Source organism: Lethenteron reissneri, chromosome 8 (genome assembly GCF_015708825.2).
Source record: "Lethenteron reissneri isolate LAM-NWPU_2019-01 chromosome 8, ASM1570882v1, whole genome shotgun sequence".
Lineage (NCBI taxonomy): Eukaryota > Metazoa > Chordata > Hyperoartia > Petromyzontiformes > Petromyzontidae > Lethenteron > Lethenteron reissneri.
The window spans coordinates 1,526,275-1,553,857 of NC_083786.1; the positions used below are offsets into that span (position 1 = coordinate 1,526,275).

General features: G+C 48.3%; 3 protein-coding genes across 5 annotated transcripts in view; 1 reads left to right on the forward strand and 2 right to left on the reverse strand.

Moving 5' to 3' along the window:
* The window catches only part of LOC133359613 (spectrin beta chain, non-erythrocytic 1-like), a 152,559-nt gene extending 146,139 nt beyond the window's left edge, over window positions 1-6,420 (forward strand). For all 3 annotated transcript variants that reach the window (XM_061578084.1, XM_061578091.1, XM_061578098.1), the window contains 3 exons: window positions 1,132-1,328; window positions 2,267-2,370; window positions 3,436-6,420. In XM_061578084.1, coding sequence (XP_061434068.1) covers window positions 1,132-1,328; window positions 2,267-2,370; window positions 3,436-3,607 — 473 coding nt within the window. In that variant the 3' untranslated portion in view covers window positions 3,608-6,420. The remainder of the gene's footprint in view (window positions 1-1,131; window positions 1,329-2,266; window positions 2,371-3,435) is intronic.
* Window positions 1-27,583, reverse strand: part of LOC133359663 (protein S100-A1-like) — a 450,535-nt gene that overhangs the window by 304,956 nt on the left and 117,996 nt on the right. The window lies entirely within an intron of this gene.
* On the reverse strand, window positions 9,356-25,747 carry APLF (aprataxin and PNKP like factor). The gene is made up of 12 exons (XM_061578107.1): window positions 25,416-25,747; window positions 20,749-20,820; window positions 19,728-19,894; window positions 18,185-18,428; window positions 17,603-17,717; window positions 16,151-16,287; window positions 14,888-15,056; window positions 13,723-13,909; window positions 12,602-12,718; window positions 12,122-12,168; window positions 11,281-11,322; window positions 9,356-10,509 (listed from the first exon to the last, which is right to left on the reverse strand). The coding sequence occupies exons 1-12, from the start codon at window positions 25,548-25,550 to the stop codon at window positions 10,325-10,327; spliced, it is 1,617 nt and encodes a 538-aa protein (XP_061434091.1). The 5' UTR covers window positions 25,551-25,747; the 3' UTR covers window positions 9,356-10,324.

Below are 27,583 nucleotides of genomic sequence, written 5' to 3' on the forward strand. Positions count from 1 at the left end.
GTTATTTAACTTTTTTTTTCAGAAGTGACCTGGCCACAAATGACAGCTCAGCAAAGTGGCTTTTCACGTGGAAATTTATAGCAGCCAGGGAGCGACGACTGTTGCGTGTGTTACGCCAATTGACTTTATTTGTGGGCTTTCTTGCGAATTTGGAAAATGTGGACGATGACACCGGCACATGGTGTCCTTCCTCTCTAACGTTCACTGCGAGTGAAGCAGATACCACACCGCAGTAATGACCAGGGCGGCCTGCCGGATATGAACCGTGAACTTTAGCAACAAGCGGCGAACGCGATCCCGCCGGGCCACGCCAACCGCCTCCGTGGTCTTCAGGACAATCAAAAGAACGTCCAATCTGGTTTCCACCAAGGTCGTTGCGGATGCAGATCTCCTTTGCGTTATCAATGTGTAGTGACATCGCGGGATGTCACTATGCTGTGCCGGCCCTAGAGAGGCACGGCGTGTGATGTAACGGCATCTCGGACACCACAGTGATGTGGGTGTAGTACCGGCCCTAGAGGGGCTCGGTGAGCGCTGGTTGATAGTGCCAGCCCTACAGGATAGGTTGTGGGTGTGCCGGGGTTACTAAAGGCCATAGCACTGTGGTTGACCCGAGATGACACGTGACCAGTTAAGTCTACAAAGGGGCACCAAGTGGGGGCTAGGGGTGGTCACGTGGTCCGGGTCCAGATCCTGCTCGAGGATTCTGGAAGGTGGTCGTGGCCAAGGGTGGAGCCAGCCACGCCAGAGAATATAAGCCGGGTCGCCCAGAGGGATCGGCGTTGTTGTTCATCCTGAAGAAGCCTTCGTCTACGTTCTACCGAGTCTACAACACGTGGACCTGGACCCGAGCTGTGGTCCCGGTCCGTAGTAGCTAGTTAGGTTGTAATTAGTGTAGTTAGCCTGGTGGTCACCACCATAGGTTGTTATTCTGTTAAAGGGCAGTTACCCCGTATGTTGGTGTTAAATAAATGTGTTGCCTCCAAGAGTACGTCTGCGACTCAGTTGAACTCACTACAAATGATCTCTTCCTCCTCCTCTTGTCTGGGCGTGGATCCCGCCCGCTTTCAGTGTTCCTGATCTCTAAATAACACGTGCGCCACCGTGCTTCCGTTCCTCCCGTTCCCACAGTGATCGAGGTGTGCCAGTTTGCGAGGGATTCAAACGTGGCGGAGGCCTGGCTGGTGATGCAGGAGGCGTGCCTCTCCACCACGGAGCTGGGCGACAGCGTGGACGCCGTGGAGAAGCTGCTGAAGCGGCACGAGGCGCTGGAGAAGCTGGCCTCCACCTGGGAGGAGCGCTTCTCACTTCTGGAGCGACCCACCTCGGTAATGGCGCAGCACGTTCGTGCCGTTAGAGTTTACCTGCGGTCGTTTCTGGGACGCCCAGTTCAGGAATGGGGCCGGGTCGTTCAGGGGATGAGCGAGCGGCTCTCAATGGGTCGGTTATGGGTTCAAATCCTGGTTTTGGAGAAGTTGACTCATCCCATCATCCCACCATCCGAGGGTCGATACAATGAGTACTGCTTTGTGAGAAGACAACGGAGGTTGTTATATGGATAGACTCACCCCGCCATAGGAATGAGGAATTTCCACCTCTGCTTTAGAGCTGTAAAGTGGAGGTGAGCACTGCCTCAGCTCTCATTTGAGCAAGAAATCACTTTGCCTTTTTTTCTCTCTTTGGGACTCATTCATTTCGTTTCGTAAAAGTTATCTCGTTTGTAATTACAAAAAAAATATTTTGTTATATAGGCCTAACCTCCTGACTGTTCTATGGGCAAGCACTTGAGCACCTGATGTATTGAGGTTGCGGTGCAAGTGTTGGTATTTACATCAGCTGGTGGCGGTGCGCGCGGACTGGTATTTGCAAGGCGGGCGCGTACGTAACACAAGAAGAGCACGTGAATATGGTTACACTAACTGTATAATAGTTTACGTGGAGTATAATAGTAACGGCGATAATAATAGCGATAACAGTAATAGCAGCAGAGCGGTGCTGCTGCTGCTGCCGCATGAGGGTCGCACGAAGCTACCGGGCAGGACGCAGCTTCAGATCCGCGCGCGACGCACCAAGTGCTCGGTAATACCGAACTGAATGCTCTACGTCGTGCGGAGCGTCTCAACGGAGAGAGCAGGGGGGCTGCTGGCTGCAGGACCCCTCTGCTGCGCTTGCGAACACCAACGTGCGTGGGGGGGGGGGGGGTGTGCTTCGCTGTGCAGCATTCGTCACAGAATTCCTCTCTTGCACCCCCCCGCCCCCCACGCAGTTGGAGATCCGGGAGTTCCGCCGCCGCGATGAGTTTGGCAGCCAGGACTCGCTGCACAGCAACCACGGCGTCGCGCTGCACAACGGAGCCGGACAGTCGGCCATGTGAGTTCGGGGAGGGGGGGGGGTCCCTCTCGGCGCCCACGTTAGATCTTTGTGGGGGGGGCGAGGGGGCACGCGGCGGTGGGGGAGGGGGGGGGGGAGTTTGGAACGAGTCACGGACTGTTTCGTTTGCAATATGTAGAGATGAAAACGTTCTCAGGGTTTCACTGCCGCCATACGCAGCACGGCCTGCCGTGTGAGCGGTTCAGAGGAAAGTGGAGACGTGAAGACCACCGTGCAGCATTGGGTGTTGTATGAATCCAAACAGTCCTCGGGTTACGGAAGGGTTAGGTTCCCGAGAAGCATCCGTAACCCGAATTTTTCGTATGTCGGAAACTTAACAATTTTCCCCCAAAGTCTAGATAAATTCAATTGACCTTAATCTGAGTTAAGCTCGAGTGAGGCGTAACGCTAACCCACCTTACACCTCGCTCCACGGTATTCATCCGCGGCCTCACCACGCTGCACCACTTTCGCTTACGTAACTAACGCAAACATTTCCGCATGTGGAATTTTCTTAACACGGTTTATGGGATCATTTCCGTAAGGTCGGATTTCCCTAAGTCGGGTCTTCCACAACCAGGGGACTGTCTGTACACGTAAATAACGGCCAGGGCGTTGGTCAACATTCAGACGTTACACTGTCGCAATGCCTATTGAGTGGGTGCCTCCGTGGGTGAACTTCAGCGTAGCTTCTGTGACTACGCCGAGGTGCGTTTATCTCCGTACATCTTTCTTCTATCACTTCGGAATATATCTCTGTTCGAGACTAAATTTATTTCTCTCTCACCCTCATTCTACCTCATATCTCTGAGGAATTCATCTCACATCTCTCTTCTCATTATAATCTGATTAATGCCTCCTGTCACACTCCTATTTAACCTTTCTCAAACTGGACACCTTTATTAATTTATTTTCGCTAGTTTACAATTAGATAAAAAATATATATTCCGAATTTGAGGGACAAAGCGCACGTCGTAGTAATATTTAATATCATCATTACTGACGATTTAAAAAAGGGGGCTTCATCTGCACCAACCATTGATGGCCGCCGTGATGTCTCCGCAGGGCTCCCGAAACCGACGCCCGCGGCGATCTCCCACCGTACAATGGCTTCTCAAACAGCTCGCCGCTCGACTCGCCGAGGCTGGGCTATCGCTCACAAACCTACCAGAACTACCGGCCCAAGCGCCGGGGCACCTTAGAGCCAGCAAAGCCGCACGGCGTCGCGCAAGACTGAAGGCGGCTTTCCGCATCAAAAGCCCTTCACCGGTTTGCTTTCATCTGATTTTCGTGAAATGAAATCAAATGTACGGCAGCAGGTCGTTGCGGGTTTGTTTAGCCTGTTCCCCTCGGTAAACGAGCGTTCCACGTGGACCGTTCTAACGACGACAGCGCAGTCCCGACCCGTGCCGTAACCACGTCTGCCAATCACACGGCGGATATCACGCAACGTCCTTGGCAGGAGGAGTAATTTGACGCGGCACGTTACCTCTGCACGAGACGCCCAAGCATTGGCGTCCTTAATTTAACACGTACCTTTGCATGAAATTGTACAGAACGGTTCTGAATTACCCGACGTAGTACTTGACGTCGGTGTCGTCGTACAAGAGCAACTCATTGGCCCCTTGAGCACAATCCAGCGTGAAAGTCAGACAGGTGAAAATGGAAGCGCGCGAAATTTTGGTCAAAACTACCATTTCTCAACGTCGGGATGAGGGATTGTAACGTTGGCACTCGTCCCATGCGCGACAGTTAACGTGAGTGAATTCTGCAGCGTGACAGAATTGTTTTATTTTATACCCTACGTGACTTTACCGAAAGAACCAAAGAGTATGGATCCTTGCAGTCACGAAAACTTCAAATCCAGATTGACAGAATTCTCTAGGTCATCGCATCAATGATACCATTGATCCCCAAGGGGTACGAACCTACTCCATGGTTCACCATTCTGATACGTGACCACAGCGGCCACCTAATGCCTCAATACATCCGCCTGCCTCGGTGCATGGCGGGGAGGGGGGGTGGTTGTTGTCACGATGGCTTTTAACAAATGCAGTTTTGCACAGGTGAGGGTTTCGTGTGGATGGAGGTGCCGGGTTGGTGAGCGGTAGGGGCTGCAACGGTCCATTGATGAATCGATCGACTTTGATTCTTGAGCTTGTGGTGAGTGATAACATCCATCGAATCGTCTATAAGAATCTATATTTCCTCTATCTTTAAATTGGTAAAAAAATAAAAGATTCTCGAATAGACTCATCGTAGGGGACGTTGGAGGGGTGGAGTGGGGTTGGCAAATGGGGACAGGGATGGTGAATTGATGAATCGTTGCACCCCCAAGTGGCGAATGGACACGCGCGCGTTCCTGTCCTTGCATAGGACGGGGGTCGATTTCTTTGCTTGTTCCCGCACTAGCTTCGCTGTGAGGCGGGGGTGTGGACTGGTTATGCCCCGACCGGTTTTATGTTCCAATTAAGTTGTGTACGCATGTCGCGTGCGAACTAACCCCCGTGCCGGCGTCTCGCCGTCCGAGAGCGCCATCGCCCATGACCCCCGCGCGGGCAAGACAAAAAGCTTCTTGCAGGGACAAACGCGTGGCGTCGAGCTGCAGGCCGGGCGAGCGCGTTCACAACAATGCCGGCGAGCGCGCGAACGGGACGGCCGAAGTCCCCCGGGGGGAGGGGGGTGGTCAGCGCTCGTCGAGTCCTCGCGCACGCCACGTAGCACCCCGTCTCGAGCGCTTTGTAGGGGCGCCAGCGCTCCACCACGACGACAGGACGACTTTTGAATCTTTTTAAGGCAGGGTGGGCTGGGGGGGGGGGGGGGCTCGTCTCTCGTGCGCGTTCACTCGGGAGGTGGAAACAATTGTGATGGTCTGTCGCAGGAGCACGCTGCGCGCAGGACGTTATCGACGCTTTTCACGTTCAGCATTGTACACGTCTGTCCCCTTTGTCTCGAGTGTTCATTATTCCGGTGCGTAAAGCAGCGACGGGGGGCACCGGCTTCCAGGAACACTGGCCGGGCACGTTACCGGCGTCCAACGACGATGCCGCTTCATCTGCCCAGAAACCACCACGTGCCAATAGCAAGCATTTACCTGCACACGCGGCCTCGACGCACGTGCACCTCCAGCCGACTCGGTATACCTTGCAGCAGTGAACCCATTCACCCCCATGAGCAGTGCGTTTCAAGGCGAGCGTGCGAGTAGACCGAGCAATTCTAATCAAGTTTACCCTCGTGACAACTTGATTTGATTGGCTTTGTCGGGTTGGTGGAGGGTTATAGTAAAAAAAATGCAAATTGGCATCTTAACTTACACGATGATCTAACCCAAAGGAACCCGGCAATGAATGGTAATGTTCGTCGCTAGAGCCGGCGACGTACAGAATTAAGTTCAGTATTACCAAGCACTGCGACCCCCACACAGCGACAGCATCACCGCTGTGCTGCTGTCACTGTTATTATCGTCGTCGTTACTATTATACTCTACATAGCCATTATACAGTTAATGTAACCCTATTCATGTGCTCGCTATCTTCTGTTAAGTCTCAGCTGCGACAGGTAATTTCTCGTTCTCAAGAGTGATATACATAAAGCGTTGGTTTAAAACAAAAACATATTTTGTTGCGTCGCACCTGGGTTTTACATCGCTTCTGACGTGCACGGATGGGCAGAGTATGTGTGTGTGTGATCCCCTGTGAAGTCCTTGCTGCCCTCTTGGGGTGTAAGTTCAAACTACTGGGAAATATAAATTCAATGGTTGTAGGCAGCCAGCCCACTCACTAACTACATCGTTCTCGTGTTATGACCATGTTTGAGTTATTCTATTCTTATGTTTGCCCTATGTAGCCGTGTAAATTGTTGGCAGTTGCGGGATATTGTAAGTCCAAAACCACCAAAACATTTGATTGCTTTCATGTTTAAGCTTGCTCAAGTGCTGTGCAGGATACACAGAATAAAGGTCTCATCATAATGCTTTCGGTCAACACATTTGAGAGGACACTTTAACAAAACGTTGGCTACGTGCTTCAAACAATAAAGCTTTTGACTAAATACTGGATGACATGTTGATGACTTTGCGGCAGATGTTCATGTGCTTGCATCACATTCTACAATACCTCGACTCACAAGCTCCGCGACCACGTGAGAGACGTCTTCCCACATGGGATTTGACTGACAATTGGGCCCTGTCACGGCCGCAATTTAAACAAACGACAGATGAAGCCCTGCCCAATCCAGGTTGATGCTCGTTATTTTTTCACGTGCCGATTGTTTCAATCCATTGTGGACTTGGCCGCGCGGTGGTGGCTGTGATGCACGTGGCCTGTAATCCAGCACTGCGGAGGCAGCAGCGAGGGTTGGTGGCTCACCGCCGCACAAATGAGAAACTTCATTCCCGTGGGTGTCGAAGAGGTGCCGTACCCCAGCTCACCAGAAGGCAGTAACTATTTTTTTTTACTAATAACATCTTCCCCTCTTGTGTGCGATAGTGTTGCCCCCTCGCAAGCATGGGGTTCCTTTCCGCATGTAAACACTCGCAATTGGCTAATAACGCCTTCAATATATAGAGGACCGCAGAGCTTGGGCAACTGTATGCACCGACGATCGCGTGGCTGCCTTCCCGCTCGTTCCGTGGTTCCCCCGCGCCTCCGAGTCGTTCCCTCGCTTCCGAAAGCGGGCGACTACCGTGCTGTGCACATAAGTTAATTGTTATTGTTACACGACTCAAGATCCTTGTACGGCTGTTGTGGCTTGCTCTACGTGGGGACTGCCGTTCAGTCTTAAATCAGCAGTTGGCAATCGTATAGACGGCGGCTGACCATCTATGAGAAATACTGCCAATGATCATTGCATGGTAGGCGTTTCATGGAGGCATCCCTTCTGTTTCTAAAGCATCGTTCCATTACCATGCCACCGCTTAACTCCATATAATGTGTCCAACCTCAGAGCATCGACAGCTGCCACTACCTGTTGTCATTGAATGTTGTCAGCGATTGACTTCCATCAAATGTCCATTTTTGCACCTTGCAAATATGGAGGTGAGACTTAATGTCTTTCGGTGGGCACAACTGTTCACCAGCATGTTGTCATTCACTGTCTGATGAAGAAAAAAACAACAGCGTTCATCAGCTCAATTTCCATCTCAATGCCTTAACCATGCATTACCGTATCATCTGCTCCATATAAATGTATTACTACGTAAGATTTTGTGTATACTAATGCTGCTTAAAAAAACCAGAAGTAATCCCTGTATTATAAACATGAACCAATGTTGTTTGACAAATGTACTGAACGTTTTATTCCACCGTCCCCAACCCACATTAAGATGTTATACTGCACACTTGTAACGCAGGGAGCACACACGAGGTGACTTGGGCCCGGCCAAATTGACAAGGAGGCAAAATGTTTTTGAGGATATGGCCAATGCAGCCAATTAATGCATTCATGTCGGTACACGTCGTCACCCTGTAATCATTTTGCTTTGTCCAGCTAGAGACCCCAGTGTTATTTTGCTTCATGTTGTAACACCGTCATGCATGTTATTTTCCATTAAAAGAAAGAAAAAAAAACAATTTGTGCGCCGTCAACCCCCAAAATGTTTTCACGTTGCCGTTGAAATGCCATCAGAACAGCAAAGCAAGCCACTTAGGCCGGCACGGGGGACACATCCCCCATAAATCTGGCGGAAGAGGTTTTTGGGTTAGATTGCATAAACACAAGTGTCATGAAACCGGACACAGCCAATAAGTAAGGTTTGTTACGTAAACAAACGTGCAAATTCGTTACTAGTACAACACACTGGTGTGTTGGACAGTGAACCCATATTTACAATTCGAGAATGACGCTTTCACCAGTAATTACAAATAGCATCATCAGGCGATAGCCAGAGTTGTGGAGAAATTCCACCTGTATCGGTCTTAGAGGGATAAATGTGATGTCACTTGTAAGCCAATCAGATGCGAAGACCAGGGTGGGGGGGGGGTAATTTATGGGTTAACACGCTCTCCCAAGACACACTGGTGTCTTGTACGATGCAAGAATTGGCATGTTTTGTTCACGTGACACACCTAATTGGCTGTGTCGGGTGGTGGTGGGTTTAACGACACATTTACGCGATCTAACCCAACAAAAACCTCTTATGGATAACATTGGTCGCAAAAGCCTACGTGTCAACACGGCTTCCGTTCGGCACTCCCGAGTCTGGGCACACGACACGAATCCTTGAAAGCTCCACGTCGCCTTATCAACGAGTGCACAAAACATCTTACATTTGGGCAACTCTGTGGCGTCCCTTTCATCACATTTTCCGCGCACTCCTCCAGACGTATCGCCACTTCGCGCAACGCGAGCGGCGGCGTCTCCGGGAGGCCTTGTTCATCCAGCAGTGGATTTTTAAAATGGCGCTGCATGTGCATATGAAAACCCTCATCTCGTTTGGACACTCACAATGAGTGCAGTAGGTATAAAATACAGACCACGTGGTAATCCTGCCATAGCCAGGGGATTGTAGTTCATGGGCCTGAACAGACATTGGTACTACTTCAAGGGGCAAACCTTGAATCGTAAGCGATGTATTTATATGGCTAATACAAATGCAGTTTTGCACAGGTGAGGGTTTCGTGTGGAGGTGCCGGGTTGGTGAGCGGTAGGGGCTGCAATGATCCATTGATGAATCAATCGACTTTGATTCTTGAGCTTGTGATAAGTGAAGAACCGATGATGGAACATCCCTGGTTTCTCTGCTCAATAGAATTGGGACCCCTTAACCACATCCGCACAAACCATGGCAGATGCGGATACCTGATTGCACAAATAGAAATTAAATAAACTCTCCAGTAGTGTGCAACTGTGGTCAACGAGAACAGACCGTGCAACATGTAACGGACACAATGCTCCGATCCACAAATACAAAGAGACATCATAGCTGCTCCTGACGCGGTTATCTGGCTTGGGCCAACTGAATGTGCAATTGTAGTCGTTCCTCTGCATCTACATCAGCCATGAGAGAAGTAGGGACCCAGTCTCAATCAGTGTCCAACCAAAAACACCACAGTGGAAAGTTGTGAGGGTATTTCCTCCATAAATGGAAGATCAGGGACTCCACTAAACTGTGCATTGAGGTGCAAACCATCAGAAAAATATCACCGCGATTGCTGTTTTGACACACGCACCATGGTGGAACGAACGCACCCCACTCGTGGAACGTATAGCCTCTTGCTTTTTTCAAACACCGTACGAAAGAAGAATTTGATAACACACTCGTTCCAAAAGGTTACCCCACAATTTCATTATTGTTGGCCACATTAATACATTGTAAACGCTGAATTGACGCCATTTCAGGTGGTACTGGACAGGTGAAAGTAGCTGGTCTGGTCTCAAGGACTCATGATAGTAACCATTCAGAACTGGCCCACACATGGTCGAGGCATGCTTTGCATACACAGCACTGGTTAACACTGGCTAAATGTCTTATTTGTTTGTCAGAGCCTTGGCCTAAGGTTAAACTGCTGTGGTTTTCACACCTGATGATTGCTTGTGTTGCAATGGAAACGTCGTGAGAATTTTATTGTGTAATATTTTTATTATTTTATTGGTTTTCCCTTCTACGTGACTTTACTGAAAGAACCAAGAATATGAATATAACTCTGCTGTCATTAAAACACCCCCAAGTCATGGTTTAGAGTCCGATTAGCACCGACAGTGAAAATTTTCTGGCACATTCAGCAACATAAGCATACAAATGTTCCATAGAAAAAGCATACAAGTGTGGCTTTAAAAATACACACCGCTAAATTCTGTTAATCGCTTGAATGTGTAATTATTGTAAAGCACTTCCAATCAAATTAGCAAATTTATTAAAACAGATATTTAAAACATTTTAATTAACAATACAAACAATCTCCACCACTTTGTGTATCTGAGGAAACACAATTGATACAAAATTTAAAAAAAGTCGCTACGCTTTTTTCTTGCGAATGAATTGCTTGGCCTCCTTTTTGAGCGTTTTAATGTCCTCCTCTCCGTCCGAGAGCTCTGGATCCCACTCCGAGCCCTCCTCACCCTCCGAATAATCGTCATCGTCAATGAAGCTGTCTTCCAGGTCGGAGTCTTCGCCGTCATCGCCGCTGTCTTCATCGTTCGCTGCAAGTCACACGTGGGGATGTTTAGCAAGCGGTCCGACAGGCAACTACGCCGGTTGGACTCCCTAAACTCAACCCACCCATCTTAGTCCGGGTACTGGACTACATCATGAGCAGAAGTAATTGGAAACCAAAGGACTAATGGGCAGCAGCAAGTATAGGGGAACATACCTCCTAGTGCAGTACAACTACTCGAAGCAGATGGGTTTTCAATAGCCAATGGCTCTGACAACAGGGCCATCTTAACTGTGCCAAAGGCAGACGAGGCTCCAATAGGCCAGTGGGCATCAACAGCGAGGGAGAGCCGACTACAACGCAACAGCGCGCACCACACCATGGGCATGAGTTCTGATTCAAGTCTCGGGTGATGGCTCAGACGTCACCCTGATGAACTAGGTCCACGCAGTCCATGAGGGAACCCACGCTGGCTCTCGTGGTGGGCCGTGGGACACGTGATCCCAGCGATGGAATCCAGCAGTGGTTGACAGATTAAATCATAATTCTTTATAATAAATCCGGCGCTTTTTATTACACTTCTGGATGAAGGATAATGCTGCTTGAGGTTTGCAAGGACAAGAAGCTAAGTGACGTCACACCCCATAAAAAAAAACTTGCGCCAAAATTACACGTACTTCACCCAATACTAATCAACGTCATAAATGTTACCTGCTATGGTTATACAGTATTTGAGAGCTGTATTTGCGTGGATAGCATTTAACTCTATTCATAAACTGCGTTGAACTGTGCCCACAAACAACTCTACAACATTTACCTCTCTTGGTAGTTCTCCTTTGTGATCGCCCGGTCCCTGCAACTGCACGTGGGACAGCGTTTTAGAATACAATGTACGATGACAAGATGATAGTTTGGCAATGCTTATTTACAGACAATGGCAACCGTAGAGTCATCAAATTTTACAGAATATATCGGTGAAGTGGGGACCCCTAAAATAAGGTATTGCAAAAATTTTACACCAATGGGCTAAGGTGGTCACACATTTGTACATGGACTTTACAAGCTGCCACAATGGGAAGCTTCAATCAGCTTCATGAAAGAATCCTATGTTAAACAAAGACAAAGATCCTCCCCGCCATATAGCCTTAGCAGACTGTTGGGGCAAGTGTTGTTAGCGAGCACCTATGAAGGCCAGCACAGAGCACGAGGGGGGTGGGTGGCCAACACCACGCCTAGCCGCCTTTATCTCCCCAGTGGCGATGTTTACACACCGCACCAGGTACTCATTTGAGAGCGAGTCGACCGAGGGGAGACCCAGGACCGGTCCAGATAATCGTCACTGGTGTTGGTGGCCATGAGCGGGAATCGAACTCGGGCTGCCAGGTTCATTGCGCAGTGCACTAAGCGCCGCACTATCACTCCCCACAAAGACGATGTTCAACACGACGCACCAGCACATGCAACACTACCACCACATGTGGTTGGCCAAGACTCTGGAATACCCGGGTGGTTAATATTTGGTGCCCGTGTGGTTAGGTTTATTCACAAGAGCTGTTTATAGAACACCTGGGCCATTACAATAATGCATTGAGGTCAATCAATTAAAGCGCAGAAAAAATGTATGTAAGCCATGATTCTATGAGAATAGCAAGGGGTACCTGGGGGATTTGTGTGGTTGAATGCCATCCTGTGTTGCGGGTTCTGTCTACAATGGAAAAATATTCATGTTAGTCTCCTCCAACACAACCGGGCAAACTGATCGAAGCCATGCTCAAATATTAGAAATACAAAGCGGCGCTAAATGGATTTAGAATGGCGTTCACACCACAACGGCCACGGCTCAACAAAAACACTACATTCGGTTGAAATCTCCCTCAAAGTAATTGATTATCATTTAATTTCGACAGGCTTCCAACTCTCGACAGCTAAACTCTTCAAATGCAATAACTGCTCTGTAGAATAAGGCCCCGTAAAATGCAACAGTAATTGTAAATTGATATAACGCTAACTACTTATATTATAATACGAAAATTAAATTTTGCCATCTCAAGGAAACACAAAGACACTTCGAGTCATCTTGGGTTCATTATGCCGAAGTCACCGACATGAATGCCTGTGATAGTGTGTCTATGAGTCACCTGTAGCAGGAAGTGCCATATGGACAGTCGGGCTTGTCAGTATCTGCCACTTCATCATCCACCACGTAATCAAGATCCCCGGGATGGCTGCATTCTTGGAAATGCAATGGGTTCTTCCTGTCAGCAGCAAAACAATGTCAGTGTTGGGGATTATCTGGGCACCGCGCGGACTTAAACTAAGACGGTCAACAATGTAGAAAACTAACATTCAAATCCTATATTTGGCATATAATCTAAAAAAAATTATTTTACCACTGAAATGCCCGCTGAGCTACGTAGCTCTTTTTCAGAAGCGACCTGGTCACAAATGATAGCTCAACAAAGTGGCTTATCACGTGGAAATCTCGAGCAGCTAAATACTCTAAACGCACGTTTCTAAATGTGGAGGGAAGAACTGGAAGGACCCGGAGATAAATCCACACGACCACGGTGAGAACATGCAAACTCCAAATCTACAGCAGCAGGCGTAAGGGTCGGGATCGAACCCACGACCTCCTGCATACCAGGCGACGTAGTTAACATCTCCTAGCCACCATGACGCCCAATGTCAATATCTTGACATTGCTCACAGACAATCTTCCTGTGCCTCCTAATATCTAAAACTGGAGGCTTACTAACAAAGCTATTTATTCAAAAGACATGACGGCATTCTTGGCTATGACAACTTGCAAGGGTTTTGAATAAACTTGTCGCTAACTTCACTTTTGAGACCACTTCCCCTTCCTCACATTTCACACGGCCTTACATCTCAAACTATAAGTTCTTTGTCAGAGTGAACACCGGACGTGTATCAATTCACTCGTCGGCAATTCGATAAATGGCACAATTCGGCACCACAATTCGTTTCAAGGGAACATTTCTGTGCAGTCTTATTTTCTCATTTGTATTGTTTCTTGATACCTCATCAAGTGTGACCTACCAGTGCATGCACCCGTTTATACTGATGGGTGAACAGAGGTGGGGGTATGCAATAAAGCTGCACCATTGTTACAACTGCCACACCACGGGACCAAATTGGAGACCTGTGGATTGGAGACCTCTGAAGTCCAGTGTGCTAACCATGACGCTATGGCAGTGTTCCTAGATGTGTAATACATTTCTTAAATTCCAACGAGACCCACCTGTAGCACCTCTCTGCGTATAGGCAAGGCGTGCGCTGCATCTTCTGGGGAGGGGTTCCTTCCCCACGGCCAGAGTCCCCGGGTGAGGGACTACGTCTCTGAGATCCCCCAGGATGCACAGGCTGCTGCTGCTGCTGCAATGAGCGCTGTGAGCTTACAGACTGGCCAGATGACGTTTGTGGAACATCTGAAAAACACCATGACATACATACATAAAACGCACAATATGGATATGTTTTACGATTTATAATTAGATCGTTTTGGGTTAGATCATGTAGGTATCGTGTCAACTTTGTAACTATAACCCTCCACGAGCCAACAGAGCCAATCAAATCAAGTTGTCACGTGGACAAATGTGCCAATTGTTTTGGCTTTTCAGCACAACCAGCAAATTTGACAATTTTACATACGATGTTTCACTGGAGGTTATTACCAGCTTCATAAGGTGTTAAGAAAAGCTGCTCTCGTATGGTTGTTTTAAATGGTGATATTTTATTTTTACCCTTAATCCACACATATCAGAACATATTGAGAACTCATATTGAGGTCAACGTTATCACCCTTACAATGGATGTGGATGGTGCTCAACACTGCTGGTGGCTCTAAACCAGTTTTGGAAAAGCAGTATTGCTATGGGGGACAACTGTCTACCCATACAACCTTCGCTTCAGATTTCCAGGAAAGTGGATGCCTATTTTATCGACCCCAACCCTCAACATAATATTTTAAATTGTAATTTCACCTTGTGAGTTTGAACACTCTGTTAAGAGTCCTACCGAATAGAACTCAACGACATGAACAACACAGGCCAAAGAACTACACTGAACGCCCATTTTACATAAATGTGGATCGTTCCAAACATAAATATTACACGCTTTCCACAATTTAAACATAGCAAACTTTACAAGTACAAAAATGTGTATCAATAGTTGACTATATTAGTTACTAAAATCATACTTGATTGTTTAATTAGGAATCGTACCTGTGAAATCAATTTGATTGAGATGCCAGACAAGAGATAAAAAAATATGGACACAACATCGTTCCCCAGAAACTGTGACACCGTTCCTAAAAACATTTCTCACCACGTTCCGTGTTTACTGTTGGGAACACGACAGAGGCTTTTACACAACGTGTCGATGTAGGGGGAACGTCCACTACTCACCAAGTTGATCTTCCCGTGCTGGGGGGACTGCCTCTTCCTTCTGCCTTGGGTCTCCTGCTGAATTCACACTGGCCAAGTCACTTTCTGCAGGTAATTCATTCAGATCATCACAACTCCCAGGCTCCTCATTTCCAAAAGAGCTTTTCCGATCTTCCTCTTGCTTCTTGACCTGCAGTTCACATTTACATCGCACAGTTAATGTGCAGTTGTCTAATGAGTACGACAGAGCCCCCCTACATGGGAAAATCCTGCGCTGGGGATGACGTTCCTCACGCCACAACACAGGTTCACCCACAGGAAGCCTTCTCTTCCAGCACCCGACACCCACCCCGGCACTCGCCCTTATTTACCTTCCCTCTCGCCAAAACTTTCTGGAACCTTCCAGAAGTTCCTCGAAGCCCCTCTCCTTTTACCACCAAATATTCCCCGTTCCGGTCCCTTACAATCGCCCGCCTACTTCGTGGCTCAGTTATGGCCACCTTTCTTCACAAATTGTGGATGTAGTCCCATATCCCCACCAAACCTAAGCGTGCCCTGACTCGACCCTTACAAATATAACAGCGGTGCAGTATCTTCTTCTTACAAATATAACAGCGGTGCAGTAGTAATGCACGTCTTTCATAATTTTGAGGGATATGAGAAAAGTATGCAGTCACACATTCTTTGAGATTTATGTTGCCGTGTTCATTTATATCAAAGTGGGTTTTCACTTAAATGTGCAAGGCCAGGTGCGTGTATCCTGTTGAAGAGTTCTGAGCCAGGGGCAGAACCTCCACGTTTTTGAAGACAGCTCATGCAGACTCCTTGCAGCCCATTCAGACTCCATACAGCCCATTCAGACGTTCTCCAAAAATGTAACTCATTATATATGGACACTAAAATAATTAAGTGAATGCAACCTTCTGATTGTGAGACGCAATATCCCCAGTGTGTCACCTGGTAGCACACCCTACAACCAAGAGAAGTAGTTCTCAACCTGTGGCATGCAGAACACTGGTGGTCCAAAAGGCTGTTGAGGGCTCTGCGGAACTGTTAGAGGCTTCCCCGCTCTCTGCGGGAGATCAGTTCCAAAAACCAATGCGCCGCACGAAACGGCGGCCTGCCGAGTAGCGCACACCGTACACACACAAATACAATGTTGTCCCACGTCCGACCGCTTAGCCGCATATAAGTGAATTAAAACCGCACAGAGGATATTTTGGGAGGGTCGGGAGCGACCGCTCTACAGAATAAATGTAATTTAAAACGTTTCATTTTGCTTACCTTTGTTGATGTTATCTTTCTTTTTTTCTGAGTCCCAATTTCCACCTCATCCTCATCATCACTCCCCGGTCCCCTCCTCTTCCCAGCTCTTTGGCCATGTGCTGCTTGTGGTTTCGCACTGCCTTTGCCCTTCCCCCCTGAATTCCAACAAACCACAAAAGCAATGCTTCAAAAGCAACACTTGCATCCCGTACACGTGACATCGCATTACCATGTTAATCAAATGCTTAATTTGGTATGAACACATTTAATAAAAATGTCAAAATTCTGATCAAAGAACACCAATACTCAAGAAACAAGATAGGAGTGGTTTCCTATTGCCTGATACAATGCATAGAAGACAAAAACAAATGTCCCCTTTATAGCCTTCAATAGACTATTGGGGCAAGAGCTGTTAGCGAGCACTTACGAAGGCTGGCACGGCACACAAGGTGGTGGGGGGCCGGCACCACGCCGGGCTGCTTTTGTCTCTGCAGTGGTGACGTTTACATATCGTACCAGAGACTCATTTAAGGCTGAACCAACTTAGGGGAGGAGGCCCAGGACTGGTTCAGATGTTCGTCACTGGTGTTGGCCGTGAGCAGGAATCGAACTTGGGTCTCCGGGTCCAGTGCGCTAACCGCTACACAATACACAGAAACACCTTATAACGCCTGTATAATCAAAATGACTGTACAGCTGAAAGAAGCTAGAGCTTCACGGGAATTCATATTAACCCAGCTCCATTACAACAAGTGAAAAACCCGTGCACGGCCACCACTCCATGCAGCAGAATGATGTCTATTTTGTCCTCGCTTCATTTCAACCGAACGACATGCATACAATGCACACATCGAGGCCCACGTAGAAAAGTAAAACCTTTTACGAATGAAAACAATTACTGCAGCTACTAATACGTCGCGTGAAATGAGGTAAAATATACCTCCCAATTTTATGTGTGCTTTAATGACCAATATTAATATTATTATTTAAAATTAGTTTCTTTTGGGTTAGGTTGTGTACAAATGTGTCGTAAACCCTGCTCCACCCAACACAGCCAGTTAATAACAGTCACATGAATCAAACGTGTAAAATCTATCACTGCTTCAGTAGCAACCACCGCCAGTGTTGTTGTTGTTAGGAGAGCGATCTCACAATGTTTAAACGGGTCCCGACGTTTCGCCTGATGTTACATCCAGCATCATCATATCTCGAGAACGGAGCTCCTGAGAACAATCTGATGATGCTGGATGTGATCTCCAGCGAAACGTCGGTGCCCATGTAAACGTTGCGAGATTGCTCTCCAACAACGACACCGGTGGTGGTGCTGCTACTAAAGCAGTCGTACATCTGGCCACGTTTGATTTGCGGCACAAGAGTTTTACGTGACATAACCCAAAAGAGACCAATTATGAATCATACCTCTCAAATAAATATTTTTCAGAAAGTGGGAATCGTGTCTGGTTACGTTACCCTTGGACTTGGTGGGAGACTTCTCCTGCACATCGTCATCATCGGTCAGCATCCACGCCGGCAGCTTGCGCTCCCTCTGAATATTCGGTTGCTCACCACTAGCTGCATCCGCCTGCTGCTCATGGAGAATATACAATGTCAGCTTGAATGCTCACAAACACATTTTTCCTTTGAATCCACTTTTTAGCTGTCGAATATCTGCATATTCTTACGTTTCACAAGCAAATGCACCACTTGTAAGGACATACACAAGACAGGTTATAAACAAGATGTCATTCGGTCCATGCAGCTCATTCAATTGTTACAGATGCAGATCAATGTATTGAATCTCATCAAAAGGTGTTTCTCGAAGAGTCACCCAGTGAATCATCTTTGACAACATGCTTGTAAAACCCGTGCAAACGTTTACAAAAAGTGACGCCAATTCTAGCCTTGACATGTTTTGCGAAGATCGCACATGCTGAAGTTCATACGAGAGAAACGATGTTTGCGAAATACTTAAATCTTAAGGAGTATCCACTGTGGTTATACCGCAATATTTAAAATAACGTGAACTGTTTTGCATTGCAGGTTTTAACGTACTGATGGATGTGGGAAGTGCTGGCTGGTGTCAGGAGCGCAGGATGTGCCGTTTTCTTTCTTAGGCCCAGTACGATGTGACACTGCCAGGGCCGAGCTAGTGCTCTGCTGTTCTCCTTGGCTGGTACGAGGTTCCAACTTGGGTGAATTGATGAGCCATTCTCCTTTTGTTTCCTCAGGAAACACTTCCTTGCCCACAAGTTGTTCTTCCACATGCTGACTTTCATCATCGGCCTGAGCACTTTCCCTGTCCATCAAAGGAGAAAAACACAACGGACCATAAACTATAAGATTTTTTTTCACCAGGTGAGGCCCACTGAGCTATATAGCTCTTTTTCAGAAGCGATCTAGCCACATATGATAGTCTAGCAAAGTAGTTTATCATGTGGAGTTTTATAGCAGCCATATAGTCTAAACACGTGTTGATAAATTTGGAGGGAAAAACCAGAGAATCCGGAGAAAAATCCCCGTGACCACAGGGAGAAGATGCAAACTCCAAAAATATAGGCATCAGGGTCGGGATCGAACCTGTGACCTCCTGTATACCAGGCCAGTTATTAAACATCTCACCACCACGACTGCCCGAAGACTGGCATGGTAAGGGTTTAAGTGGTGTATTGCTTACACGACTATACCTTGTGGTCAAAGGAATGCATTAAATAACCAAGGAATTCTACGGTACTTTTACATAGAACATTGTTTTAAAGTTTAATACATTAAACTAGTTATGGATACAATGCTTAATAGATTTGTTTAGTGGTTGACTCAGACTACCATCCCACGTTGTGGGCAAGGCAACAATGGTTGGCCTATGGATAGATTTGCACCCGCCACAGGAACATGGCACTTCCACAACTGGTTCAGGGGCTTATAAAAAATGCTAATTTGAGCAGGAAATTACTTTTGACAGTTCGGGCTTAAAGTATGAACCCTCCACCCCATCCCTGAAGACTCTGGCACAGAACTCTCCTCGCCCCGGCAGGAATGGAACATCTTAGCCACACATTAAAGGGGAAAGTGAATACGAGGTCATATGGTCCCTGTTCTTGCTGGAACCCAGCATGAATAGCTGGGAAAATGGGGCCTGGGGAGAAGGGATGGACTCTGGATACTACAGTAACTTTGTTAATGCTATATTATTTCTGGTTCTGTTTAGTTACATTATCCTCCAGCCCCCCCCCACCCCCCCCCCCCCCCATAAAAATACAACTCCTGATTTTTTTCGATTTAAAGCTTTCGTGACTGCAGGGATTCATCTTCTTGGTTCTTTCGGTAAAGTCACGTAAAGTCACGTAGAAGGGAAGAACCAAGAAGACAACTCCTGATTGTTACCCCAACCGCAGTAGGGCAGTGAGCCCAGATGCCCCCAGTCGGTCTCTAATTTTGAGGGTGCATCTCTCCAGGTTTTGTTCCAAGTTTTCTGCTTGATTTCCCCCCGCCTCCCCCCCTTATCCGAATCTACTTTGTACTCTGGGTTATTGAATTACAATATAAATATAAGTAATTAAAAAAAAATTGGTGCTTTAAAAAAAAAAAAACTACACACTTAACACGGGGGCCACCGTCCTCGGGCACGTAGATGACCTCGTACACGAAGGCATCGGCAAGCAGCGCCAGACGGTCCCCCGGCTGCAGCCACGTCCACTCGCCCTGGGGCAGCGGCCGCAGGGCCGTAGAGCCCTGCGTGCCGTGGTAGCACGGGTTCACGTGCAGCTGCGGGGGAAGGAGGGGAGGGTGGAAAAACGAAGTTAGATCGTCACAGTGGCATTTTAGCCATGTGCTTTGGCGCGTGTGGCTCCAAACATCGCACCTCCTGGCTATTACATTCCTCGAAGACACCAGTGCAACCACCAACCACAACCACCAACCGCATCAGAACATCAACAGGCCGATGCACACATCTCGTTCATGAATTGAAAATTAAAGACAAGCTACAGTGTGACCTATGGAATAGCCGGAGTACACAAACTCCCTACTCCAGCAGCCCTCTTGTGGTCATCAGACCTCGGACATTGGCATTTAACTTGCCAAACGCAACAATAAAATAGCCTGGCATCACAATATAAGCACTGGCTATTTAATTTGGTGATGCCCATGTTTGTTGTCCTTCCTACTAACAGGGTGTAAACCAGTGGTAGAACAAGTCACAATTCACTCCGTATGATCCTTTCAAATCCTTCATCATATATTTCAATGTTCACTTTAGACTAAAATATAATTGTTTTCTCTTTCTCTCCAACCTTGCCCGCACTAAACTAATCTTCTCTAGCCTGCATCGGGTCTCCCGCCAAGCGTATAAAAGTGAATTGCACTTCTTTGGCTGCATCACGGACCCGAGCTCATGAGGTACTTGTTATCCCGCCGGCAGAAATCAAAGCTCTCTATGAGATGTACCCTGCTAAAAACCACACGACACCATGTTTGAGAATACTGGAACAAAAAATTGTCGATTTGTACACGTAAGGAATCGTGCAAAGCGATGCATTTACATGGCAGATTTATTTTAAAATGACAAACGTTAGTACGGAAAAGGATGATGAAATTGGTAGCGCACAGAGCTCATGTACCGGCTTCAATCGCAGCTTGCCCTCAACCAGCTCTAGCAGTCCATGCTCTCTGGACACTCTTTTGTCCGTCACCTGCACACACAACACACAGAGGCATAGCCAAACGGTTCCATGACAATCTCCAAGGATTGTTTTATTCACACCGCATTGTGTTAATGCATACATTTATGGTCAGCCTGCTTCCACCACAGGAAGTTTACACAGGAAAATTATCTGATTTCCAATGTGGCAAAAGACCTCACGACAGGAAGATGATATATAGTTGATCAAATATTGCAGGCATGTGGCAGCTGAAAAGCTATTTATCATAAATAGCACAATTCCAGTGCAAGTTTGACCTGTAAAGTTGTAAGATCGAAGCAAGATTAAATATAGTAAGAGGAGTATGCACTTTGTGCGATCGACATAAGGGGTTCCATCAAACAGTAATAGAAGAAACTTTACAACCTCCTGGCGTATCATCTGGTTTGCTCTTTCCGAATGTGAACATGTAATTTGGGTCACCCTGTATGACGATGTGATGCTCGTAATGTACCACTGTTTTGGACCTTTCAGTCTCAAAATTATCCCAAGTTTTGTGTGTCATGGTTATAGCTCACTGAGAAAGTGGGTGGGACTTGCCGCCTTCGCGTCCGGAGCTCTAACGGTGCGGAAAGCACTCCCGTTCCATATTCACAAAATTAAGTCACTTCCACTATTTAAGTTCCATTTATAAAACCTTTTAGTTTACTCGGCCTTTAACTGAGTTGACCTTGGTTAGGGTGTGCTGTCTCTTGCGAAGGGCAATTTTTATTGCTGTTGACTTGTACAGCATTTTGAGATGCAGTTTTGCATGACCATGCAATATAAAACATAACTATTATTATTAGCGAAAACGTCAAAGTACTATTCTGGAAAATCGCCCGGTGCTGGATTTAATAACCAGTAAAACGTCGTACTCAAATTGTAAATGTTGTGGATTTACTCCCAAACACACCGGTCGGCTGAACTATTAACTAATTGGCACATTTTGCTTACGCGACAAACTTTACTAATTGGCTATGTCGGATGGTGGCGATCTAACCCAAATAAACCTTTCCTATGAATACCTTAAATCGCTTAGCAACTCTCCAGCCTATTAAACGGTTAAACTATCTCTTTCTAGCTACACCAAAATGATCTTTAACAAGGTCTGTAGGAAGATAATCAATGGCAATGTTACTCTAGCAAATCACGATTAAACAGAAAGTGAATGCTCAAGCTGGAGTCATTATTGAGTGGACTTTTTAGAAAGCGATGAGAAGTTTTTTCTGTTGGCAAAATGTAGCTCCAGAAGTAATTTAGACAGAGAAAGTTGAACCAAAGACTGTGCAAAGGCATCACGAGTGGACTGTGAATTTAACACGCAGTAGGCTTTGACGACTAATAATTTAATGGTTGATGTTTGGGTCAGATAGCAAAAGTAAAATGCGTTGTACACCCTCCTCCACCAGAAACAGCCAATGACTAAAGTTGTCACATGAGCAAACATGCCAAAACATTTGTCACATGTTGTAAATTGCTCTTCCACACCTGTGTGCTGCAGCTGTAATACAATGATTGGCACGTTTGTTCTCTTGACTTTATTAATTGGCTGTGTCGGGTGATGGAGGGTATAAGACACACATTTTACTTCCGCGATCCGACACAAACATCAATTATGAATTGGTGGACAGCGAGTTTGGGTTGATGGGGTGCTTTTGTAAAACGAAACCTCATCATGAAAAGCAACACAGCATTGTGCTCAAAGATTAACGTACTCTTAGGTTTTTTCGGTAAAGTCACGTAGGTAAAAATTTTAAATTAATAAAAGTAAAATAAAACAAATGAAAAAAATTCACGATGTTTCGGAAGCAACACAAGTCTCCGTCTTCAGGTGGAACCGTCACAGCCACGACAGCTGTATCAAGTAAATGAGAGATCACAAGAAATATTACCCCGTATATATAATGGTTGAGGGGGGAAGGGCCAGGAACGGCACACTTTTTTTATTAATATGGTAAGGTGAGGCTTAATAAAAAAGTGTGCCGTTCCTGGTCCTTCCCCCCTCAGCCATTATATATACGGGGCAGTATTTCTTGTGATCTCTCATTTACTTGATACAGCTGTCGTGGCTGTGACGGTTCCACCTGAAGACGGAGGCTTGTGTTGCTTCCGAAACGTCGTGAATTTTTTTTATTTTTTTAATGTGTTTTATTCTACTTTTATTAATAAAAAATTTTACCTACGTGACTTTACCGAAAAAACCTAAGAGTATGAATCCTTGCAGTCACGAAAGCTTCAAATCTAGAATTAAAGATTAACGTGCTCGATCACTGTATAATATCACCTGCCAGAACAGGGGTCAGCAACAAAACTAACAAAAAATCGAATTCGGCAAATTTCAAGAGCCGCAATGCACTGTGTGGTGAAAACGAGACGGTGGTCCCTAGCAAATGACGCCACAAAGCAGCCCTTAAAGAGCCGCATGCGGCTCCACACATTTCCGACCCTTGTGCGAGAATGAACATCAGAAACACAAAAAAAAAACACGTTAACTCGAACTAATGCTGAAAAGTGGCGTCAGCAATCGTGGCCTGACACGTGGATTTTTCTCCAGGTCCTCCGGTTTTCCTCTCCACATTTAAAAACATCATACCTGTCAACTCATACAGTTTATCCATATTCTTGTACAGGGAAATAGAGTTTTCAGGTACATATGACGTACAACCGTTTCAATAGGAGCAAAATAAATATTTTTCTTTTGTTTGTGTTTTTCTCTTGCAATGGGACTTTACTGGATTATGTTGAGATGTATAAGGGCACGGGGTCACCAATACGGTTTGAATTGGTCTGTGATAATAAGGTAGGCACTGATAAGGGGTTCACAGGTATGACACATGCGTTTAGAGTATTTGTCTGCTATACATTTCCACGTGATGTTAGCCACTGTGCGTTGAGTGATCATTTGTGGCCAGGTCGCTTCTGATAAAGAGCTACATAGCTCATTTGGCCTTACCTGGTAAAATATAATTAGCTTAGTTCACGTGCTTGCGATGACCCCTACAGGAAGAGCAACGCGTAGCACGCAAGTCAGAGACGTTAAACACGGACATCTGAGGCAATTTGAGTAGCACGTTGGCTGGACAGGTCGATAGTGGTGCTGGAACAGCTTCCACAGACGAAACGCGCCGATAAGAAGTGGAGATGAGCGCCGTGACACTAGCTCAATGTCAGGATGTTTCATCAAAATATTGATTTATACTGAAGGAACCCGATGAGCTATAAATATATGTTTTCACACATGTCAAGTCGGGGCAGGTCAGAACGTTACAACAACAAACAATAGAAACACACAACAGGAAAGATAAACAAATAACTTTAAAACTATGAATGTGCTCGCTGGATCGTGGCAACTCGGTGAGACCTTCATCCAGCAGCGCAAATACCGTGGGCGAGTGGCCCTTGTAAAAAACCACGTGGGCAGCTTCATGCGCTTTAGACAAGCTGTTGATTCAATACAAAGTAATCAGGAGCGGGTGAATAGGGCGACCCAAGTGGGATTCGTGGGTGGGTTCAGAAAGGGGCCACAGTTCCCATGCGGAGGAACTTGAGGCGCGCAGCCCAATCCCGTGTCCCTCTGCTCCCTCTCTCCTCTCCCCGTGTCCCTCTCCCCGTGTCCCTCTCTCCTCTCCCCGTGTCCCTCTCCCCGTGTCCCCGTGTCCCTCTGCTCCATCTCCCCTCTCGCCGTGTCCCTCTCCCCTCTCCCCGTGTCCCTCTCCCCGTGTCCCTCTGCTCCCTCTCCCATCTCCCCGTGTCCCTCTCCCCTCTCCCCGTGTCCCTCTCCCCGTGTCCCCGTGTCCCTCTGCTCCATCTCCCCTCTCGCCGTGTCCCTCTCCCCTCTCCCCGTGTCCCTCTCCCCGTGTCCCTCTGCTCCCTCTCCCATCTCCCCGTGTCCCTCTCCCCTCTCCCCGTGTCCCTCTCCCCGTGTCCCTCTCTCCTCTCCCCGTGTCCCTCTGCTCCCTCTCCCATCTCCCCGTGTCCCTCTCTCCTCTCCCCGTGTCCCTCTCCCCGTGTCACTCTCTCCTCTCCCCGTGTCCCTCTGCTCCCTCTCCCCGTGTCCCTCTCTCCGTGTCCCTCTCCCCGTGTCCCTCTCCCCTCTCCCCGTGTCCTTCTGCTCCCTCTCCCCGTGTCCCTCTCCCCTCTCCCCGTGTCCCTCTGCTCCATCTCCCCTCTCGCCGTGTCCCTCTCCCCTCTCCCCGTGTCCCTCTCCCCGTGTCCCTCTGCTCCCTCTCCCATCTCCCCGTGTCCCTCTCCCCGTGTCCCTCTCCCCGTGTCCCTCTCCCCTCTCCCCGTGTCCCTCTGCTCCATCTCCCCTCTCGCCGTGTCCCTCTCCCCTCTCCCCGTGTCCCTCTCCCCGTGTCCCTCTGCTCCCTCTCCCATCTCCCGTGTCCCTCCCCGTGTCCCTCTCCCCGTGTCCCTCCTCTCCCCGTGTCCCACTCCCCTCTCCCCGTGTCCCACTCCCCTCTCCCCGTGTCCCTCTCCCCTCTCCCCGTGTCCCTCTGCTCCCTCTCCCATCTCCCCGTGTCCCTCTCCCCGTGTCCCTCTCGCCGTGTCCCTCTCCCCTCTCCCCGTGTCCCTCTCGCCGTGTCCCTCTCGCCGTGTCTCACCCCGAGTAGAGGGCCGCGACCGATGCGGGTGACGCCGCTGCGCGGCACCTCCACGTCGCCCGCGGCCCCCGCGCCCAGCGGCCTCAGCAGCGCCCCGCGCCTCGGCCGGGACGACGACGACGACGCCGCCGCCATGGCCGCCTCACTCACCAGGAGGGGAGTTGTCCACCTGGCGGGGAGTTGTTGACCAGGCTGGGTGGGTAGTTGACAACAACGAGCGCAGCAATTAGCGGTGACCCCCCCCCCACCAACAGTGGCAGTGAGTGGCGGGTAACGAATGAGACGGCGCGCCAACGAAGGGAGCCCACTCAAGTGACAGAGTCGATTCTGGATCAATTCTGGATCGGAATCGCGATTCGCTAAACACATCCGCGGGTTTGTGAATCGCGCAGTGCACACGGCACGCGTCTTGGCGAGTGGCGCGAATCGATTTCGACGACTCAAAATCGATATCGCGATCCTCGAGCGGCGAAAGGAGTCGGATTGATGGAATCCATTGCGAGTGTTAGAGGATGGGGAAGTGACTGTGATGAGGTGTAGGTGGTCGTGATGAGGTGGAGGATGCCGTGATGAGGTGGAAGTGACTGTGATGAGGTGGAGGAGGTCGTGATGAGGTGGAGGATGCCGTGATGAGGTGGAAGTGACTGTGATGAGGTGGAGGAGGTCGTGATGAGGTGGAGGATGCCGTGATGAGGTGGAAGTGACTGTGATGAGGTGGAGGAGGTCGTGATGAGGTGGAGGATGCCGTGATGAGGTGGAAGTGACTGTGATGAGGTGGAGGAGGTGATGAGGTGGAGGATGCCGTGATGAGGTGGAAGTGACTGTGATGAGGTGGAGGAGGTCGTGATGAGGTGGAGGATGCCGTGATGAGGTGGAAGTGACTGTGATGAGGTGGAGGAGGTCGTGATGAGGTGGAGGATGCCGTGATGAGGTGGAAGTGACTGTGATGAGGTGGAGGAGGTCGTGATGAGGTGGAGGAGGCCGTGATGAGGTGGAAGTGACTGATGAGGTGGAGGAGGTCGTGATGAGGTGGAGGAGGCCAGGATGAGGAGACGCGGCGGCATGGCCAGGGGCAGTTCAACCAATGCCTGTCGGTCTTCGACACCAGGGTGCTCGGGAGGGACACCGGGAGCGACTCGATGGTGCGAGGGACACGGGGAGACATCAGAAGACAGAGATACATGGAGACACGAAGGGCACGGGCATGGGACAAGTGGAGCCAGAGAGACTCACCCAGAGAGACTCACCCAGAGAGACTCACTCAGAGAGACTCACCCAGAGAGACTCACCCAGAGCCACTCACTCAGAGAGACTCACCCAGAGAGATTCACCCAGAGAGACTCACCCAGAGAGACTCACTCAGAGAGACTCACCCAGAGAGACTCACCCAGTGCCACTCACTCAGAGAGACTCACCCAGAGAGATTCACCCAGAGAGACTCACCCAGAGAGACTCACTCAGAGAGACTCACCCAGAGAGACTCACCCAGAGCCACTCACTCAGAGAGACTCACCCAGAGAGATTCACCCAGAGAGACTCACCCAGAGAAACTCACTCAGAGAGACTCACCCAGAGAGACTCACCCAGTGCCACTCACTCAGAGAGACTCACCCAGAGAGACTCACCCAGAGAGACTCACCCAGAGAGACTCACCCAGTGCCACTCACCCAGAGAGACTCACCCAGAGCCACTCACGACCCATTTCAATGCCCTGGCTAAGGGAAGGAGGTTCTCACCCAAGATTTGACGGTACATGGCCCCATCCATAGTCCATTTGCTGCGGTGAAGTTGTCCTGTCCCCTTAGCAGAAAAACACCCCCAAAGCATAATGTTTCCACCTCCATGTTTGACGGTGGGGATGGTGTTCTTGGGGTCATAGGCAGCATTCCTCCTCCAAACACGGCGAGTTGAGTTGATGACAAAGAGCTCCATTTTGGTCTCATCTTACCACAACACTTTCACCCAGTTGTCCTCTGAATCATTCAGATGTTCATTGGCAAACTTCAGACGGGCATCTATATGTGCTTTCTTGAGCAGGGGGACCTTGCGGGCGCTGCAGGATTTCAGTCCTTCACGGCGTAGTGTGTTACCAACTGTTTTCTTGGTGACTATGGTCCCAGTTGCCTTGAGATCATTGACAAGATCCTCCTGTGTAGTTCTGGGCTGAT

Bases quoted from the DNA above. Each gene is read 5' to 3' on its own strand.
- APLF (XM_061578107.1), bottom strand. From the start codon at position 25,550: ATGGCGGCGGCGTCGTCGTCGTCGTCCCGGCCGAGGCGCGGGGCGCTG. The intron at 20,821-25,415 runs GTGAGACACGGC...TTGTGTGTGCAG, and splicing joins GTCGCGGCCCTCTACTCGGG to GTGACGGACAAAAGAGTGTC. The intron at 10,510-11,280 runs GTAAATGTTGTA...TGTGACTTGCAG, and splicing joins AAGGAGAACTACCAAGAGAG to CGAACGATGAAGACAGCGGC.